This window comes from Myotis davidii, unplaced genomic scaffold, assembly GCF_000327345.1.
Source record: "Myotis davidii unplaced genomic scaffold, ASM32734v1 scaffold17, whole genome shotgun sequence".
NCBI lineage: Eukaryota > Metazoa > Chordata > Mammalia > Chiroptera > Vespertilionidae > Myotis > Myotis davidii.
In genome coordinates, this window is record NW_006288624.1 from 3,849,326 (window position 1) to 3,869,219 (window position 19,894).

A 19,894-nucleotide genomic window follows, 5' to 3' on the forward strand; every position below is an offset into this window, starting at 1 on the left:
GGCTTACAAAGAGAAAAGGCACTGAGGGGTCCTCCCCACATTCTGTTGGGATTCCTCCTTCCCACCCTTCCAGGCTGCATCACCTTAGCGGAGCCACAGGTGGCAGGGCTGGCAGCTCCTCTTTTAGCTGGCACCCCCCTCATCTTCCTGCCCTTCCCCTCTCTGCCACCCATATCATGCCAGAGCAACCCCTCACACACAAAAAAGCTTATTGGCCTCGATGGCTGGTACCTTTCCAAGGTTACCACCCAGGGATCAAAGGTTTCTTTGCTTTAATCCTGGGAAATGTGCAGGTGTTTTCTAGCTCAGTCATCTGGTAAGAGTGGGGGAGGGAAATCAGCTTTCATGTTCCCGTGTGTGGAGATCTGAAGGAGATAGCTCTCCTGGGCTGAGTGAATGATAAGTACCCCATCTCCTGGGAGAATCAGATACGGCTGACGTTGGGAAGGCCTTTACAGGTGGTTCAGGCCAGTGACTACAATCCAAGGAAGAAAAACATTTGCATTGCAACCTCCATGCAGAAATTTGAAATGCGCACACACACACAATCACACAACAAATAGTTCATGAAACAATACAATATGCCGGCGGTGACTCATTCATTTCAGTTTATCACCCAGGAATGGGTTGTGACACAATTTGCCACGCACTGAATCCAGGTCAACACTGTCATTTTCAAGCTGACAGAACTATAGTTTCTCAAGATCACACCAGAGCTGGAACAGATATCCAAGGGGGTCTCTCCAATAAAGGAGGGGCCCCCATTTCCCTGAGGGTCACAGCTTTTGATTTTCCCAAAGTCTTGGGAGCACCAGCTGGAGGAAAGGGCCTGCCCAGAGGTTTGTACTCAGAGGCACTGCTGACAGGGGCCGAAGGGTTTTGCTTCCTGGGAAAACCCGAGAAGGAGGTGCAGCTTGCGGGAGTGGGACGGTTAAATCAGGTTTCGAAGCAGCCAGGTGAGGCTCCGCAGCCCCTCAGACGTTTTCCCTTATCCCCTGGGGTTCTTGGATCATCGGACGCCTTCCTGAGTTTTTTTCTTTCCCAGACACACAACTCCAGGTCCGCCTCATTTAGGAACTCACTTCCTCCCCTGTTTTCCAACTTTTTCTAATATCCTTTCCTTGTAGTTTTTTAAACCTCTACCGATTGATTGCAATTCCACCCTCTACTTTCTCTAACAACTTCTTTCCCATCAAAGTCACGATCCTAGCAATGGGTGTCAAAGAGGCAACGCTGTGGATGTTGTTTCCACAAACACTATCCTAAAAGTTCTCCAAACTAGACCCGGCGTAGCCGTGCCTTTTACCGCAATGCCCAGGGGTCAGGATTCTCAACACAAGGCATCTGGGTAGAACTGGCTCTCCCCCCTTACCCCGAAACTGTCTTCTGATCTTCCACAGATTTTCTTGAAATCTTCATTTAAATTTGCTGTTTAGTAGACTTTTAATCTTTTAAGAAAGGCTCTAAAAATGAAGAGCCAAAGCCACACAGTGCCCTGGGTAAATAAAACTCCAGCCTTCTGATGGCTTATTAGTTATACACCCTCAGAGACTATGTAACAAAGGGGCCTGCTGTTTGCTTTGCTTAATCTGGTCTTAAAATCTCGGCTTCTTTGTCAGAAAACAATATTTGCAATTGTAAAAACAATATTTACCAAGGAACTTGGATAGCATAAGTCAAAGGCTAAGAGCCAAAGGTCAGTAGTTCTTACCCCAAATTTCCCCGGCCCCGAGTCCCTGCTGAGGAGCTCAGCTGCACCAAACAAACACGCTGCTCTCGGGTCCGTGACGAAGCGGCGCTTTCAGACGGGAGGAAAGGGAAGGCTGCAGCCTGCGCGCGGACAGAAGCACGGACACTCCAGCCTGCCCCACGCAACTCCGACTGGATCTCTGTAGTGCCTGTGTCTCCCTGGGATGTTATACAGACTCGCCCTGTTTCATAAACCTGGGCAAAATGCTCAACTCATAAATCCTATGGGGCAGACAGTGCTCCCATGGACAGCAATGACAGTGTGGTCCTCGGTGGGTCAGGCTACATGGCCACCTGGGCATCTCTGTGGGCAGGGCCTCCTGCCTGGCAGTGGGGGACAGATGTGTATCCTGAACATTTCTGTGGGAAAGCTTCTCAATGGACCGAGCAGTTTGGGACCCTGTGGTCTAAGTTCATTAGTGTCTGAACCGATCTCATGTTCACTGTTTTCTGGGCAGACCTGTGATTGGACGCCTTTCCTACCTGCCAGAGGATCCAGCATCTGGGAGTGAACCACCAGAGCAGACCAGTGGTTCCTGGGTGCTTTCCCACAAGCCAGGACTCTGTGCCTTCTGAGCCCCGGGCCCATGTCATAAGGTGGAGGCCAGCGAGGCCTGGCCCCCAGTCGGGACTTGAGCACAGGTCCCTCAGCCTGCTAAGCAAGAGGCTCTGAGGTGGTGCGGAGTCCTCACCCCAGGGTCCGAGACTCACCCCTGCTCCTCACTCCAAGATCTACGAGAAGACTGGGTGGTGGCAGTTCCTACCCTGCTTGGTTTGACCTTTATTCTGTTAGAAAATTCTATAGTTCTCTCTAAGCCCCACAACCACCTTCTTCAAATTCTTCCCACAACTGCCAATCTCTTTCATTTCACCAGGATAAAGACCACTGGCCAGTTCCTCTTGACCTTTGATTCTGTCCTAAAGTCGTTCCGATCAGGAGCGTAGCAGTAATTACCACCAGCAATGGGCACCACTGAGCACAAGTGGCTTAGAGAAATGGCTTCATCCAAGCATCTTACCTTGAAGAACCAGGCCTTCCTTCTCGATGGTGTAGACAAAGGAGGCGAAGGGAGCCAGCGGGGACTTGGCGATGAGAATCTGCACATCAAGCACATTGCCCAGGGTTAGTCCAGGGAGAGATCAGAGGGGAGCCCCTGTTCAGTCCCCGTCCCACTTTGAGATAAACTGGTACCCTATGACCACAAGTCATAAGGTTTATTTGTTTTTAAAATTATTTTAGAATCAAATGAGTGTTATTCTGTCAATCAATTGATTACTTTGGAAGGCTGTACATTTATTGCAACTATTCTGTCCCTGAATGCCATATTCTTGAACCAGTTTTTCTAGAAATAAATTTCATTATTGTATGTCATGTGCTTAAACTGTTATCTTTCTGTCCAATGATAAAACTAGCCTAATTTTATTCATAAACTTAGCTATTCTACTAAAAAATTTTCCAAAGCTCCCTTAAGAGATGCACAACCCCCTCCGCCCATGACATATAATTCTTATTATTCAAAAAGTGAATGCCTATTCATGTGGAGGAAGCCTAAATGGCCATTAACTTGGCCTAAACATGCTTCCAAAGAACATGACATCCATGAAAGAGAAAAAATGAAAGAATGAAAGGACAGTTAAAGTACTGAGGAAGAAATTATTAAAAAATAATAATAAAATGAAGTGATATGAAAAAATAGCAACTAAAGTTTCAAAACATATAATAGAGAACTGAAATGCATAAATATGTCACAATGTAGTATATTTGTATACTGTAGATGAGGCCCCTAGAGCCACAAAAAATGCAAAATTTCACTGGTAATAACTCGTTCTTGAATTGCCACACTTAAACATCAAATTGCCTCCCTGTGGGGTATGTGTCCCATGTTGGGAACCACTGGTGTAGAGTATTTCTCATGGCCTTTCACTGTGGGTTTGGCCACATGACTTGTTTGGACCAATAGGTTGTGCCAGTTCTCAGCCTAGGCCTCAAAAAGCCCAATATATCTCCACTTATTCTCTGATGCCTCTGGTACTGTTGGAAAAAGAATATATCCAAGCTAACCTGCTGTCTCCGAAGGAGAGTGAGAGACACGTGGAGCAGAGCTGGCCTGCGGGCCCATCCCAAATAGTGACCCCAAGGAGACCCACAGGCGCATTGGGGGAAATGCTCATTACTGCATGCCTCTGAGATTTGGGTGTTGTCATGAAGCATTACTGCAGCAAGAGTTCACTGACCCACCAGACAACACACAATACCAAAAATATCTTGAGCAATGGCATTCTCCTAAGAAGATACCTACCTTAAAGGGGATGGTCATTTGGTCATTATCACTAACCCTTTATCACACCTCATGTGGTTCTACAGGACGTCTAAGGGCTGGTGGGTTACTATCACATTTCTCCTAAAGGAAGATGAATATCAGCTTCCTGTTCTACAAATTGATATCATCAAATATAGTGACAATTTGGCACAGAGCCACTTAGGTAATCAGGGAGGCAAGGAAGAAGGAAGAAACCATTTCAAATAACCAAAAGGCTCACATGTACTATCTCAATCTACCTCAAGTCAACAAATATTTACTGACTGTCAGCAATGAGAAATGGTGGATTAATGCGGTGAAAAGATCAGAGGTTTTAGTTGTGGAGTTTGAATCTCTGTGCCTGTGGCAAGGCTTGCGATTGTCCCCTAGTAGCCACCCCTCCCCACTCCCCCATCTTCTTTATAGTAAATAACTCCTCAGGTTTCAACATTCCTCTGCCTCTTTTGCAACCAGGTAGGCCATTTGACTAACAGAACAGGAGTGTAAATAGCAGGTAGAACTCCTGGCATATATTTTCCTAAGAAAATATGTGCTCTTCACTCTCCCTTCCCCCTTCCCAAGGGCAGGAACAGATTCAACCACATGGATGTGGACACCTTTGGGGATGACAAAGCGACCGAGGAGAAGGAAGCGGGGTGACCTCATAAAGCATCAGTGCCTCCCACCTGGGGTCACCTGTCCACCTCAGGACAGAGCAACCGTGAACCACTGCATTTTGGGGTCTTGGTCACCATGCCGCAGCCTGAATTCTAACCATTACTTTGGCTATGGACAACCTCACTTTTTTGAGTATCAGTTTCCTCGCATGTAAAATAGGGATATTACCACCCACCTAAATGGGATTATTGTGAGGATTAAATTAAGTCTATAAAATGCCTGTTACTGTGTCCAATTAACAAGAAGATTTCCAACAACTCATCATGGATACTTCTCGAGCACTCCTTAACGTTCACTCATCAACACCCAATATTCTTTGCTTTTACCAGAAGGATTTCACTTAAGTTGAATCTCAATAATTTCTACAATTGTTCCAAAGTTATCTAGATAAACTTGCTCATGGTCCCTCGGCCTGCTAAGCAAGAGGGCTCTGAGGTTGTGCGGAGTCCTTACCCCAGTGTCTGAGGCTCACCCCCGCTCCTCCCTCCAATTTGACACTACCAATGTAATAGACAGTGTCAAAAATATCTCATGTCAAAAGTATGTCACCTTTGAATTAAGGTGGAGCCTTCCTGACAGAGACAGTTGGGGATGGTTCAATGTGAAGCTGACGGAGGCGCCTGGTGGGGGGATGGCATGAGAGAAGAGAGGACAGTGCTCTCAAACTTTCATGGGTGTGAATCATTGTGGGTCTTGTTGACAGATTCTGAATTATAGGCTCAGGGTGGGGTCTGAAAGGCCGCATTTCTAACACATTCCCAGGAGGTGCTGCTGCTGTGGTCCATGGACCACATTTTGAGTAGCTGGGCTCCAGGAAACTAGCCTGATGGAAGAGCCCGAGATGGAGAAGCCAGAGTCGGAGTCCTGAAGCTGGTTAGGAGGCTACTGTGATCATTCAGTGATGAGATGACAAGGGCCTAAACCACTGCTGCGTTAGCAAGAATGTGGGAAAGGAGGTCCTTCCAGATGTGAGATGGATAGAAGATACATACACCCTTCAGATCAAAGGACAACAGAAATAAACTACATATGTCCAATAACTTCGGATCTTTATTGTCTACATGAAGCAACTGGGTACAAATAAATAATAATCAGTAAAGTACCCTAGTATATTTTTGAAAACTATATTATCATTTTTATTTTATAAACTGCAAATTAAAACCTGGGAGGGGGAAGGGATGGGGTGTGAAAGGATGTGATATTCCAATGCAACACAACAAATAACATGGGAGCCTCACGGTGCTGCTGCCAACATGACTGCACACTCTCCAGGGAGCCTAGGCCCACTCTGAGCAAGCGCAGCGCCCTGGCCGCAAGGACCTCACCTGGAGGGACCGCACATCTGGAAGGACCTCCTTCCCAGGAGATCGAGGGGTTTGGACAGGCCACTGATTAATGCCGTGCCCTTCTCAAGCAGGGTTTAAAATGGGTCATTGAAAGAATGATTTGTGTGCAGTTAGAAAAAGGAAGTGATCAGTTATGTCAGATGAACCCTACTTCCTTTCTTTTAAGGGGGAAGAGAACTCCCAGATGGATGGATTGACAGAAATGTGGTGAGGGGCAGCAACCTCTAGTAGAATGTGCTGTACTGTAGTCTTGGTTTTGTCATGTTCCACATTCTTACTGACCTGCATAGGACGCTGATGTACTCAACCACATCCATACAACAAACATGGATCCAGCAGGGAACAGAACTGACAAAAATTGTTACCCTAATAGAGCTTCTATTCTAAAGGAGGCAAAAAGATAATGAACAAAACGAGTAAGTAAAATATATGGTATGTTAGATGATTATATGTGTTAGATGATTATATAATCACATACATGGTAATATGATGGAGAAAAAAGGCAGAGAAAAAGTTCATTGGATCACATTTAAATAGAGTGGAAAGAGAAGAATTCACCGAAAAGGTGACATTTGAACTTGGGGTCATGTAAAGCCATTGATGGAATGCTGAATATGGTAACAGAAGATGAAAAATATAGAGAAACATATTAAGCAATCATACTATCACAACACATCTTAATTTGGTTAGAATATTGGAACCAATCCTACAAATCTTTTAGGATGCAATTTTATTGAAGTATATGTAAGGCCTTTTCCTTGAGAACAAGGACCAGCTACTGTCACAGAATGGGGAGATGAGATCTAGCTTTCAGAAGATGGAATGGGAGTGTTAGTGAACTACAGTGCAGTACAAGTTGGTTGTGAGATGTGGTTCACAAAAAGCTAGTGTGGTCTCCGGTTGTATAAATGGAGACAGTATCTACAGCAAGGAAGTGATGATCCGGCTCTGCTCCTCATTCAGCAAAGCATGCTGGGTGTGATGTGTCTGGATTGAAGCCCAAATTCCAAAAAGGAAACTGACAGACAGAACAAGTGGAGGCCCATCAAGGTGGTTAGTCACCCAAAGCAACCCATGACCACCAACACTTCAACACTATGGTAAGAGGTCTAGCATGAAGGTGCATATTGCTTTTAATATGAGTGTTCTGATCTGGATACTCTGTAGTGCTACCCGGCAGAGAAGGGAAGTGTGAATTAGCTTTAAGACTAAAGATTTCAGAAAGAGTGATGCTTGCCATGTATCTTTGCAACTACAGAGAGACTCTTCTGTTTCAGACTTGAATCAATACCCCATGGTCCGTGCATTTATGCCTTTCAAACTACAAATTACCTCTTCCAAGGCAAACAACCCTTCCTAGCAGATATTTTGGGCTGTTCTGTTTCAGATGTTCCGTCATGCCATAAATTTGGGGTGTTCTAATCATTGTCCGGCTTGGGCTGTTGTCAAATGTCGTTCTATCCTCTTCAATAGATAATGTCCTGCAGGGAGGGCCTGGCTGTTTAATTAAACTCTAGGACCCCAGTGAAACAATTTTATCACACTGAACCCCGTGTGCAACGTGCGAAGTTGGCTTTGGATTGCTCTGAGGATTCATGGAAATATGTAGTCGGGCAAGCACGAGTGCAGATGTGTGACTCAGAGAGCTTAGAGCCCCACCAGGCAGGTGTGCAGTATTGTGAGCCGTTAATTCCACCTCCTGCAAACAGCTAGATTGTTGTTGTCTTAATGTTTCCTTCATATCAGACCAGCCAGACGCTAAGTACACCCTAATGAATATATTTTCTCCTTTCTTCAGCTATGATTGTAAGAAAAGTGGTCATCAGTGTTTTTAAACATCGTGTTTATTATGAACTAGATGCTGGGTCCCAAATCCCACTACCATCTGGAAGTAATTTTCATTATTTGTACGATCTACCAATCCATCATGTATTTATTTAATCCATGAATCTTCCTTGGGCACATTCCTCTGTGCTAGGCACTGCTCTAGGGGCAAGGTCCTCACTCTCATGCAGCTGACGTCTGTTGGCAAAGACAGACGGTACAGGGGAGCCTTTAGGCCTTGGGCTTTTATCACTTTAACATTCTACTATGAGCCCCTCATTCTTGGGTAGTCACTCATTCATTCATTCATTCATTCATTCAACCCATCTGTCCACAAACATTTATTGAGTACCTACGATGGGTAGGAAGATTCAATTTGTACTGTGTGAATTTGCACTTTTCAAAGAGTGCCATCTGTTTCTACCTCAATTTATTTTTAGATGTATGCTCTGACTTTTGGACAGGAGTGCAAAGATTGGGGGCATTTTCTTTGATCCTTCACCTCCCTTTGTCTAGGGCAGCGGTAGCCAACCGGTGGTCCGCGGACGAGGTCCGAAAGGTTGGCGACTGCTGTTCTAGGATCCAGCCCAGCGCTTTGCAGACTGTGGGCTCCTACAATGACCGATGGGCATTTCCTCACTGTTCTTCACTTCATTCTTCTGCTGCATGTGTGACAGTTTCTCCCAATTTATACATGACAACACGGAGGCCTAGGTGCTCTGCACCAACTGTGCAAGGAGAAGACGGCCTTTGGAGCTCAAGGGCTCCCCTCCCAGACCTCTTCTCCTTTCAGGGCCCTGCCTTCAGGTCCCTGATCTGCTCTGAGCAGATAAGTTGTCAGATGATTTCCTTCACTCTAAGGTGACAGAGGATTTAAACCTTCCAGGGTTACTCTTTCATGTGTGTCTGTACTTTAAGATTCTCAAAGGAGAGTCATGGATCCAACATGGTAGAAAGTCCTGCGGGATCACCCCTCTGGGTTCCCACAGAACCGATGACGATGATGAAAACAACAGTCAACACGCATTATTCCTCACAACACCCTTTTGAGGTAGTATCTCATTAAGTAGTGAAGCTAAGATTCCAACCCTGGTCCTATAGCCTGTACTTTAAACCAACATGGCGGCAACCCCAAATGCCCTGTGCACACATCAATCTATGCCCCTGAGGTAATCAATCAAAGAGGAAGGACACAGAATAGCAAACAGGGCATTTCTCCCACAGCACAGACACTGCATGACTGAAGACAAAGAAGAGAACTGGACAGGGCCTCGTGCTGGCTGCCCTATTGTTTATGAGCTTCCATCCTGGCAATCTTCCTCTGTCTGTCCTTTCTAAATCCTACCTACTCTTTGAGCTACATACAAATGTCACCTCTTCCAGGAAGCCTATGCCGATTTCTCCAGTCTCAGGTAATCTCTCTCTAGTTCCATCTTACTTCACCTGTACCTCTCTAATAGTTGTGCTACCCCTGAACTTAGTGCTTTCTCTACTGAATTTACTACCGTGTATTTGAAGGCAGAGACCATTATCATCATTGTGGCTGCTTCTGGTCCCACCAACCTCCACTCTGGTGCTATAAACATAACAGAACCTCAATTATGAATCACAACTTCAGCAGCTCTAACTCATACCCACTTTGAGGACTTATTTGGCATTTCCTCCCCAAGGCTGGGGACTTTGAAGATGCCACAGAAAAGACAGGCTTCCGAGTCCATCGCCGCCAACATTCTCAGCCTGGGCCGGCCCAAAGTCAAGTCTTTGCTTTCAGCTCGCTATAGCATCAGATGTTTTTCCTGGCCCGATCCCACCTCCAAGAACGTGGAAAAGGAGCCATAGGACAGAAAGTGCTGGGCACAGGAACCTCAGGCCTCCAGGATGGTGATACCTTCTAAGGAAAAAGCCTGTCTCCTCCTTTTAAAGTATAGGTGTCACGTTCCTCTGGACCAAGCCAGCTCATCCCTTGTCTTCCACGGGTGGCCAGGGAGGCCCATGTGGAGCAGGAAGCACAAAGATGTCAGGGATCTTGGACACAGACTATCCTGGAGGCTCTTTTTATAGCATTCTGGCAGCTCACACCAGTTCTTGCAACAGAGCCCCAAATTAAGGAAAAAGTGAGTTTTGCCTTTGTGGCCCAGGAAGACAGACACAACTAGGCAGCCATGGCTGACAGCAAGCTGGCCCCAGCTCTTCCACTGTCCCTCCTCCAATTCTTGTATCATCAGCTTCCTTTCAGACTGGCAATGGATCCTTCCTCTCTTCTACGTCCTTCCCCTTCCTACCCACCACCCCGACACTTATACTGGTCATGGGGTGAAGGGCAGAGGAAAAAGAGCTAGCAGAGGGCAAGTGTAAGCAGAAGCATGTTTCCTGTCGGGGTGGGTGGTAGGCCTGGCTGGCATTCTATCCCTACTCTCCGCTACAAGATGTGGAGTGCAAAGACTATGTAATAATTCAGCTAAAAATACCGGGAAGCCATTGAGGTAGATAGTTTGGAAAATATGACTTAGCATCCATCTATAATTTCCCATCTTGCTGATTTTTTAACCCCGTCTCAGCCTCTCCTGTGATCAGCAAGATTGTGTGGTTGTTGATAAATTTGGTGGGGATGCCCCTGCTGACCCATCTGTGTGTAAGGGTCCTGCTGCAAAGCAAGAGAGAAAACCCATTGACTCCGAAATGTCCTGCAACAGGTACCCGATTATCTCACGCCAACGAATGCCTGGGCTAATGAAACCCATTGCTAAGCTAAACAAATCTTTCCTCTAGCTGTGCCAAGTGTCTGCGACAGAAATCCTTCATGCCAGGGATTTTCCTCCTTGTCCAAGACCGAGAAAAGGGTTGTTTTTTCAGCTGTTTTGAAGCCCAGGAAGAAAGCCAGGCAAGCAAACACGCCAGTTAGTCTTGCATCAGATAATTCAACAGGCTTTTGATAACCTCAAGCCTTCTGTCCCTTCCCCAGGTTAAGCTGAACTCGCCAAGCCAAGGGACAGAAGGGCCGGAAATGCCCCAGACAGGAAGATCTCTGTGGCTGGAAGGAGGCCACGGATCAGGGGGGCTTGAAGTGTACCCGGTGATCCTCAAAGGAATTCCCTAGTCATTGTGTTGAGAAGAGCTGGAGGGAAAAGTGGCAGAGGTCCAGCTCCCAGTCCGTATCTGGATCTTGTACTGATTAAAATCTGCTTCATCACTTGGAAACTCACTCTCCACGGAAAACGAAGCCTCAGCACGAAGAGCTTTGCAAAAGGTTCGGAGGGGAGAATAGAGAACGAGTTTCATGGCATCTAAACTGCCTTCTCAAACAGGGGAGTAACAATTGAAGATGTAATATAGGGCTGGGAAATGACAGGGTGGAAAAAGAAACTGTATTGAGTGGCATGAATTTATTCATTTATCTGTATGTGGCCTACTTCACAACTTGGGGAGAGAAAGTAAGCTGATCTGATTCCCTAATGAAATATAATTCTAGGCCCTGGGAAGATTCTCCTTGAAAGTTTGACTGTGAGGCTACAAGATCTTATTTCCCCATGGAGTATCACTGTGCTCTTTTATGGCATATCTCACGTGATTGTTTAAAAATGTTTTTCTGTAATACATAAAATTCCCAAAGTATATAAACTAAAAGATCTAGGTCCTGAAAGAAATCAAACATTTCTTCGGATTGATAGGATAGTACCTCAGTAACTCATGGGATGGTAATAGTTCATGGTCAGAGTGGCATCTTCAGTTTATTCCCCACCCGCAATGTTTTATTATGAAAAAATTTAAACAGACAGTGAAGTTGAAAGAATTTTATAGTGACTACCCACCCATAAACCTACTAAGTAGATTCTACTATTAACATTTTATTAAATGTGTTTTTATTATTTATGAAATAATTTTTTATATCAACCTATCTTATTATTTTTGTTGTCACATTTCAAAGTAAATTGAAAATGTTAGTGCACTGTCCTCTAAACACTTTAGCAGGTATATAATGAACTATAAGCTTAATATATGTTCGTATATTTTTAAAACCATGTTGAGTTTTTTTCCTAATTTTTACAAGTGATTTGAGAGTTAGTGATTTTTCCCAAATGATACTAAAATCAGAGAGAATTTAATGACTACACATAACAATATGCAAATGGACACATTCAAAGAATATGGGTTGTTAATTATTTCTATATGAAATACCAACTTTATTGAGGCATAATTTACATGTAATAATTTTTTTAAATATAGGCATTTAAGCTATGAATTTCCCTCTGAGCACTGCTTTAGCTGCATCACATAAGTTTTGGTATATTGTAGTTTTGTCTTTTTTTTCTCAAAATATTTTCTAATTTCCCTTGTGATTTATTCTTTGACCTATTGCTTATTTAGGAGTATTTAATTTGCAAACATTTGCGAATTCACCAAATTTCTTTCTGTCATTAATTATTAATTTTATTTCACTTTGATTAGAGAAGTTTTCATGGCTTCATTAAATTTATTGAGGCCCATTTTGTGGCCTAATATACAGGGTGGAGCAAAACTAGGTTTACAGTTGTTTGTATGGAAAATAATACAATAATTAATCCTATATAATAAAAGGGTAATATGCAAATAGACCAAATGGCAGAAGGACCAGAACACTTGTGGCCCCTTGCCCTGGCCAGCACTGCCCCTCAGAGGGCACCCTCACCCTGAATGGGGGACAGGGCTGGCTGGCAAACTGCCTGGGGCTCCTTGCCCAAGCTGGCTCTGCCTCCAGTTGGCCCCCTGCCCCAGCTGGCCCCACCAGTGCACGAATTCATGCACCAGGCCACTAGTAAATAATAATACAAAATTAACTCTGTGTTTTGCATACTCACAACTGTAAACCTACTTTTGCCAAACCCTGTATAGTCAGTCTATCCAGGAGAATGTTAGGTGCATATATGTTTATAACTGTTATGTCTTCCTGATGAATTGACCATTTTATCATTATTAAAATGCAATTTTTTTGTTTCTAGTAATAATTTTTGTCTTAAAGTCTATTCTGCCTGATATTAGTATCGCCACTCAAGCTCTCTTGTTGATACTGTTTGCATGTTATATATTTTTCCATCCTTACATTTTCAACTGACAGTCTCTGTTACAACAATTTGAATATAGGATCCCCCTGCTATCCAAAAGTAGAGCATTCCCATGAAACCCTTCAGAGACTGAAATACTGAAGAAGCATTAATTTACATGGAAAAAAATCTGAGCATTCCCAGACCAAAAATTTAATGTACACATAATGTCTTTCATTCACCTCGATTGAAATACTTAATTACATCCAGTTTCATGCTAAGTGTGTCATCCTCATGAGCTCTCCAAGGCTTTTCCAGTACCTCAGGACACATCTTGCTAACAGTTGCACAAAATAAGTCAAGATAAAGCTCAGATGCTCACAGCCATAGTTCAGTAACATGGCAGCTTGATGCTGAAATGCTGAGTGCAGTTCCCAGGGAAGGAGCTTGGCGGTGCCACTCTCAGTGCTTCAATAATGGCTCACTGCAGAACAAAGGCTGACCGCCATTGTCGCTTTCAGCCTCTTGTTATCCCAACCGGGTAATGGGGCCTTAGGCAGCCGTGATCATAAGCAATTGCCACTGATTATTTTTGTCAAGTGCCCTGTGGGCAGGGCTGTTCACACAGACCAAGCTCTGAGGTTAAAGAGAAGCCCTGAAAATGGAGCTTTCAGTGAGCTGTCCAACAGGTCCAATAGTGATAATTCTCTTAGATGAGGCTTTTGGGAAGCACCAAACCTATTCTGCCCACTCCAGTGGCTGCTATGCTGCTGGCTTATAAAACTATCATAGTTGCAAGACATTTGGCTTTCAAGGTTACTGCAGAGCTGCAGAGGAGAGAATGGGATTATGGAAAGTTAAAATGCCACAAGTCTTGTTGTTCTTACTGAGATTGACCTACCTGAATAAACACGGTTCAGATTGTTGTAAGCCTTTGGTTAATTTTCAGTCCTCAAAAAGTTGATTTGGACAGTTTTTGTCAATATTCTAGTTGCTTTTGTGGAGGGGCAGATTTTGTGAGTGTCTTACTCCACCATTCTCTATGCTGAGTATCCCAAGCCAAATGTTTAAATAGTTCCTTTTTATATTATTATTTATTAATTATTGTATTATTTTCCATACAAACAACTTTAAACCTAGTTTTGCCCCACCCTGTATACTAGGCCACACAAAAAAACTTCAATAAATTTAATGAAACCCTGCAGACTTCTCTAATCACAATGGAAAATTAATAATATCCACCTCTGTTATCTGTCCCTATTCAACCCTGCCACCTTTTTTTCACACTTCTAGAAGATTGATTATTTTTGTTTTTAGTCAACTTAATGTTTACACATAATTTAAAATAGTAAACAAATAACATCACTTTGTATTATCTACCTCTAATTTAACTGAATTTATGTCAGTATCATATTTTTAATATCTCAGAGCTCTTTATTATCTTCTGACTTTTTCTAATTCAGCACAACCTATTGTTGTTTTTATATCACCTTTAACTCTCTGAGAAGATGAATGATAAGTTTAAGTTGTATTCTAAATCTTGCATTACCTTTCATTCCTCCCGATTCTTTTTTCTGCTCGTTTTGTTTTCTCTTTGAAGTGAACAAAGTCTGATGATCCTTGGCTGTTCAGTCATATTGAAACTATAAAATACTAGAGGCCCGGTGCACAAAAATTTGTGCACTCAGGGGGGCGGGGGGTCCCTCAGCCCGGCCTGTGCCCTCTCGCAGTCTGGGACCCCTCGGGAGATAACGCCATGCTGGCTTAGGCCTGCTCCCGGGTGGCAGAGGGCAGGCCCAATCCCTAGGTGCAGCCCCTGGTCGGGCTCAGAGCAGGGCCAATTGGGGAGTTGGGGCGCCACCCCCTGTCATGCACAGAGCAGGGCGGATCGGGAGGTTGTGATGCCACCCTCAGTCACGCTCAGGGTAGGGCCGATTGGGGGGTTGGGGCACCGGCCCCTGTCACACTCAAGGCAGGGTCGATGGGGAGGTTGCGGCGCCACCCCCTGTCACGCACAGAGCAGGGCCAATCAGGGGGGTTGGGGCTCTGTACCCTATCATGCACAGAGCAGGGCCCATCAGGGGGTTGGGGCACTGCCCTCTATCACCCACAGAGCAGGGCCGATCAGGGGGTGGGGGCGCCGCCACTCTCACTCTCAGGGCAGGGCCGATGGGGAGGTTATGGCTCTACCCCGTCACACACAGAGCAGGGCCCGTGGGGTGGGGGGGCTGGGGCGCCACACCCTGTCACACACAGAGCCGCAGGGCGATCAGAGGTTTTGGGTGCTGCCCCCTGTCACGCTGATCCCGGTGCCGGGAGGCCTCGCGTCTCCGCTGATCCCGGTGCTGGGAGGCATATTACCTTTTACTATATAGGGTAGAGGCCTGGTGCACGGGTGGGTGCCGGCTGGTTTGCCCTGAAGGGTGTCCTGGATCAGGGTGGGGGTCCCCACTGGGGTGCCTGGCCAGTCTGGGTGAGGGGCTGAGGGCTGTTTTCAGGCTGGGGGTGACTGAAGCTCCCAACTGCTCCTTTTTTTCTTTTTTTTATTCTGGGCCAGCTTTAGCTTTGAGGCTTGGCTCCAGCTCTTAGGCCTCCGCTGCTGAAAGCAGGTTTCTGGCCTTTGTTTACCTTCTGTATTTGAAACAATGTTGCAATCCTGCTGGCTGAAGCCCAGACTAAAGCAGGTTTCTGGGGGTTTGTTTAGCTTCTATATTTGTTACATAGTTGCTTAGAGTTGCCGCTCAGAGGCCTGCAGCTTCAGGCGGGGAACGTTGGAGTCCTCCATCACTGAAGCAAGGAAGCCTCATGTTAGTTTCAAGCTGCCTGGCTACCGACCGCCATCTTGGCTGGCAGTTAATTTGCATATCTCGCTGATTAGCCAACGGGAAGGGTAGCGGTCGTATGCCAATTACCATGTTTCTCTTTTATTAGATAGGATATTTTATTCCAAAAATATAATCAGAGGTACTGTGTATGTGGACAGCATTTGTCAATGGGTGGTGCCAATTGACAAATGTAATGTCAATACATAAAGATGCCGCCTCAGGGGTGGACTGACATTTATAAGCGAGAGTTCTCCAGTCCCTTGTCTGGTTGCTGCATTCCAGAAGGAGGGCTGAAAAACGGGCTCGGATTCCCCACTGGGCAGAGGTGATCCCTCTTTTAGCAGAACGCCTCGCTGGTCCTCTGCTTTGTTGGGAGTCCTGAGTCTGAAATTTCTCCAATTCATGTTTTCCAGAGATACATTTTGGCTTTCAACCTGGGTTACGTGGCTGTCCAGGGTGAGAAAGAGGGTCCGACGACTTCATATACAATTTTCAGCTAACCTGCTGTTTTCATCTTCTCTGCCTTCTGCGGTATCTGGTACTTCCAAGTCCTGAGAAAATCTCCCACGTGTTCTACCACTACACAACATTGAAGGCCGTTGGATTTACAGTTTCATCTGCTCTATCTTGTCAATCTTCTATCACTTCCTGCCCGCCAATATTTTGTTGAAACCTTTTAATGTCTCAAAGAGCTTCTCAATTGCTTTGCCTTTTTGGGATAATAATATTACTTTTGTTATTAAACTGAAATAATTTCACAAAGATCATGAGAAAAGATGGAGATAAGCACATGTGGTCAGAGCCTCCACATTAAAGGGAGGCCCTCTGTGAGCTTTAGTTCTTCTATCGACAGTCGGTGAGTGACTTGGTGCCATTATCGTAATACCAGCTTTCAGGGTCAGTTACATCCCCGCCGCCCCATACATGTGAGTACTATATACATATGGCAAATAACTCCTCTCAAGGGTGTACAATATAATTTTAACTATCATGAAATCATTCTTAGAAGGGGCTAAGAAAAGGTAGCTTAGGGCCAAGTATAATCATCCTTCTTATAAAATGGAAGACACATTTAGTCTTCAGATCTTGGCTATATGATTTCAGAAACTCCAACCTCTGTAAGCATCACCTTCCTCATCTTTAAAATGGGCACAGTCCCCATAGACATATTGTGAGAATTAAGAGATGAGTGACATTAATGAAAAATAGGGCACGTCATAAGAGCCTAATAAATATTGGTTTCTTTCCACTCTGGTGGGAGAAGTGACAATGTAGGGAAGTTAGTAACTTGAAGGCTAGAGAGTTCAGATCTAATTGCCTCTCCTTGCGGCCTGCGTGAGGGTGTCTGTATCAAGCTAATGTACAATTCCACAGGCTGTAACACTGTACATTTAGATTTTAAATGAGATTGCTAACCACCACTGACATGTTAATGTTACCATTTGTGGGTGGGTTTTATTTGTTGTTGTTCATTTTTTTTTCTTAATTTTTTTTTAATATATTCATTTATTTTTTTTACTACAGGCCGTTGCAGGAAGATTCCTGCAAGAATAGGGCTTCCTCGGGCCTATTCCTGCAAGAATAGGGCTTCCTCCCTTCTCTGCTGCTTTGCTCCTTCTGCAGCACTTGGCTTCCTTCTATGCTGTCTTTAGTCTTTGCTTTGTGCCTGCATATGCAAATTAACCGCCATCTTTGTTGGGTTAATTTGCATACTCGTCCTGATTGCCTGGTGGGCGTAGCGGAGTGACACCAATTTGCATGTTTCTCTTTTATTAGTGTAGATTGTAGAAACAATAATTTGCAAACAATATGAAGTTTAGAAAATGTGTGGAAGTATAAAAAAGGCAGTAAAAATCACCTATACTCCACCATATAAGATAAGTACTATCAATATTTTTTACTCATCTCTTTCTGGTTATGTACCCGCCCCCCAACCCCTCCCCACTACATACACACACCACATACAACTTGTTTTTAGTGTAATCACTGCATCATGCTTTATCCACTTACCAGCATATTGTGAGTATTTCCCATATCACTGAACTTCTTAAAAAATACTATTTATAGTGAGTATAGAACATTCCGAAGAGGGTTGCAGTATTATTACTTATACAATCATTCCCTGTCATTGGGCATTTAGATAAAATACTATTTTTATCTATGAATGTAAATATATTTTCACATTCCCTGAGGCTGCCTCAAGCCACAGTTACATAAGTGGAATTTCTTAATCAATGTATATAAGCATTTTTAAGTTTCTTGATACCTAATAGCAAACAGCCAATTTTCTCACCCCACTGGAGTCTCAGTTGCTATTACAATGTTTTTTTATCCCGCCTCCTGCACATCCCCCACTGGGGATGTGCCCGCAACCCAGGTACATGCCCTTGACCGGAATCGAACCTGGGACCTCTCAGTCCGCAGGCCGACGCTCTATCCACTGAGCCAAACCGGTTTCGGCTACAATGTTTTTTTATCTCAACCAATTTATAGCTAGAATAGTATCCTATCATTTTTATTTTCAATGAATTTAATTATTAGTGAGTTTTAAAAGTCATGTTTATTAATAATTTTAATTTCTGATTTGCTCTTATTTTTGTAATGTCCTTTTTACATTGGGTTATTAATGTTTTATTATTAATTGGTCAGTCTACATAATTTTAATTCAAATAGTATAGTCATGTCAGTTAAGCATCTAAGCCGATTTTATGCTAAGAGATATGAAAAGAATAATGAGGGAGTTCTAGGAAGAAGATGTATTAAGTATAATAATCATGTTACTGTAAAGCACTTTTGATCCCCTCTAAAATATTACTATTTTATATTTTGAAATGTTTAAAGAAATTATTTCACTACATAAGAATTTAAAAAATGGCAACAATATTTACCAACATGACAAATATATTTGGTAAGAATGGCAACAATATTTACCAACATGACAAATATATTTGGTAAGAAATGTCAATGAAGACTAAAAAATGCCTGACGCTTTTAGTGGTAAAAGGAAGTAAATGCACATGGAAATATTAACATAGCATCTCTTACTTATTACACTTTGCAAAACTGCTTGGAAGTGTCCCTAGTGCTGATGAGGAGGCTATAGAACTGGCACCTTCCTGGCTGGCGACGTGTAAATGACTACACCCGTTTGAAAACCCACTGGCATATGCAGAAAAAGCCACAAAGATTAAGATTAATTCACCTAAGTGATCCAGGAAATATATCTCAAAGATGTAACTCCAAACAATGGAAACGATACATGCAAACACAGAAAATTCACTCCATCCTCATTACAGTGGTGGGGTATTATCATAAATCCAAAATCAAACAAACAAAAGAAACAAATTATGGGATAGCCACAGGAAGAAATACCATGTAACCATTAAAATACAATGCCCCACCCTAGGAAAAGCTGTCACTGCTGACTGAATGCTGATACAATGGTAGGCACCTTACCTACTTGCTGTTCTTTAATGCTTGCAACAAACTTTTTCTCTTGTGGAAAATACACCTAACATAAAAGTTACCATTTAACCATATTTAAGTGTACAACTCAGTGGCATTAAGTGCATTCACACTGGTGCTACCATCACCACCATCCAGCTTCGAAATGTTTTTCATCTTGTAAAATAGAAACTGTACCCATTAAACACCAGCTCCCCATTTCCCTCCTCCCCCCAGCCCGAGACAACCACCATTCTACTGCTGTCTTTTTTTTCTTTTTATTGAGTTTATTGGGGTGACACTGGTTAACAAAATTATACAGGCATGAGGTGCACAAGTCCACAAGAGGCCACCTGCACACTATATTGTGTGTTCACCACCCCAAGTCTCCTTCCATCACCATTTCCCCCGCCTCTCCTCTCCTCCCTGGCCCCCTTCTTACTATTTGTTACTATTATCATTGGGCGCTGCTAAAGGAAGAAGTAAAAACTGATGTATCATTTGTAACTTCACCACTACATTAAAAATTTTTTTTAAATCAAAAGCGAATGTAACTTTTGAATAAATACATCGATTTTAACTTTCAAATAAATACCTATGAACCAGTATGTGGTTTCACTGTCATCTGAATTTGGAAATTTCAATCTGGCTCCAACCAAAGCAACCAAATACGACCACAGGCAATTTCAAGGGACAGAGATGCAGCTCCT

At 43.7% G+C, this 19,894-nt stretch overlaps 1 protein-coding gene across 1 annotated transcript in view; it reads right to left on the reverse strand.

Annotated features, from left to right (window-relative positions):
* RAD51B (RAD51 paralog B) overlaps positions 1-19,894 on the reverse strand; it is a 516,647-nt gene that overhangs the window by 5,613 nt on the left and 491,140 nt on the right. The window contains exon 10 of the mRNA XM_006760763.1: positions 2,769-2,847. Within this exon, the coding sequence (XP_006760826.1) occupies positions 2,769-2,847 (79 nt within the window). The remainder of the gene's footprint in view (positions 1-2,768; positions 2,848-19,894) is intronic.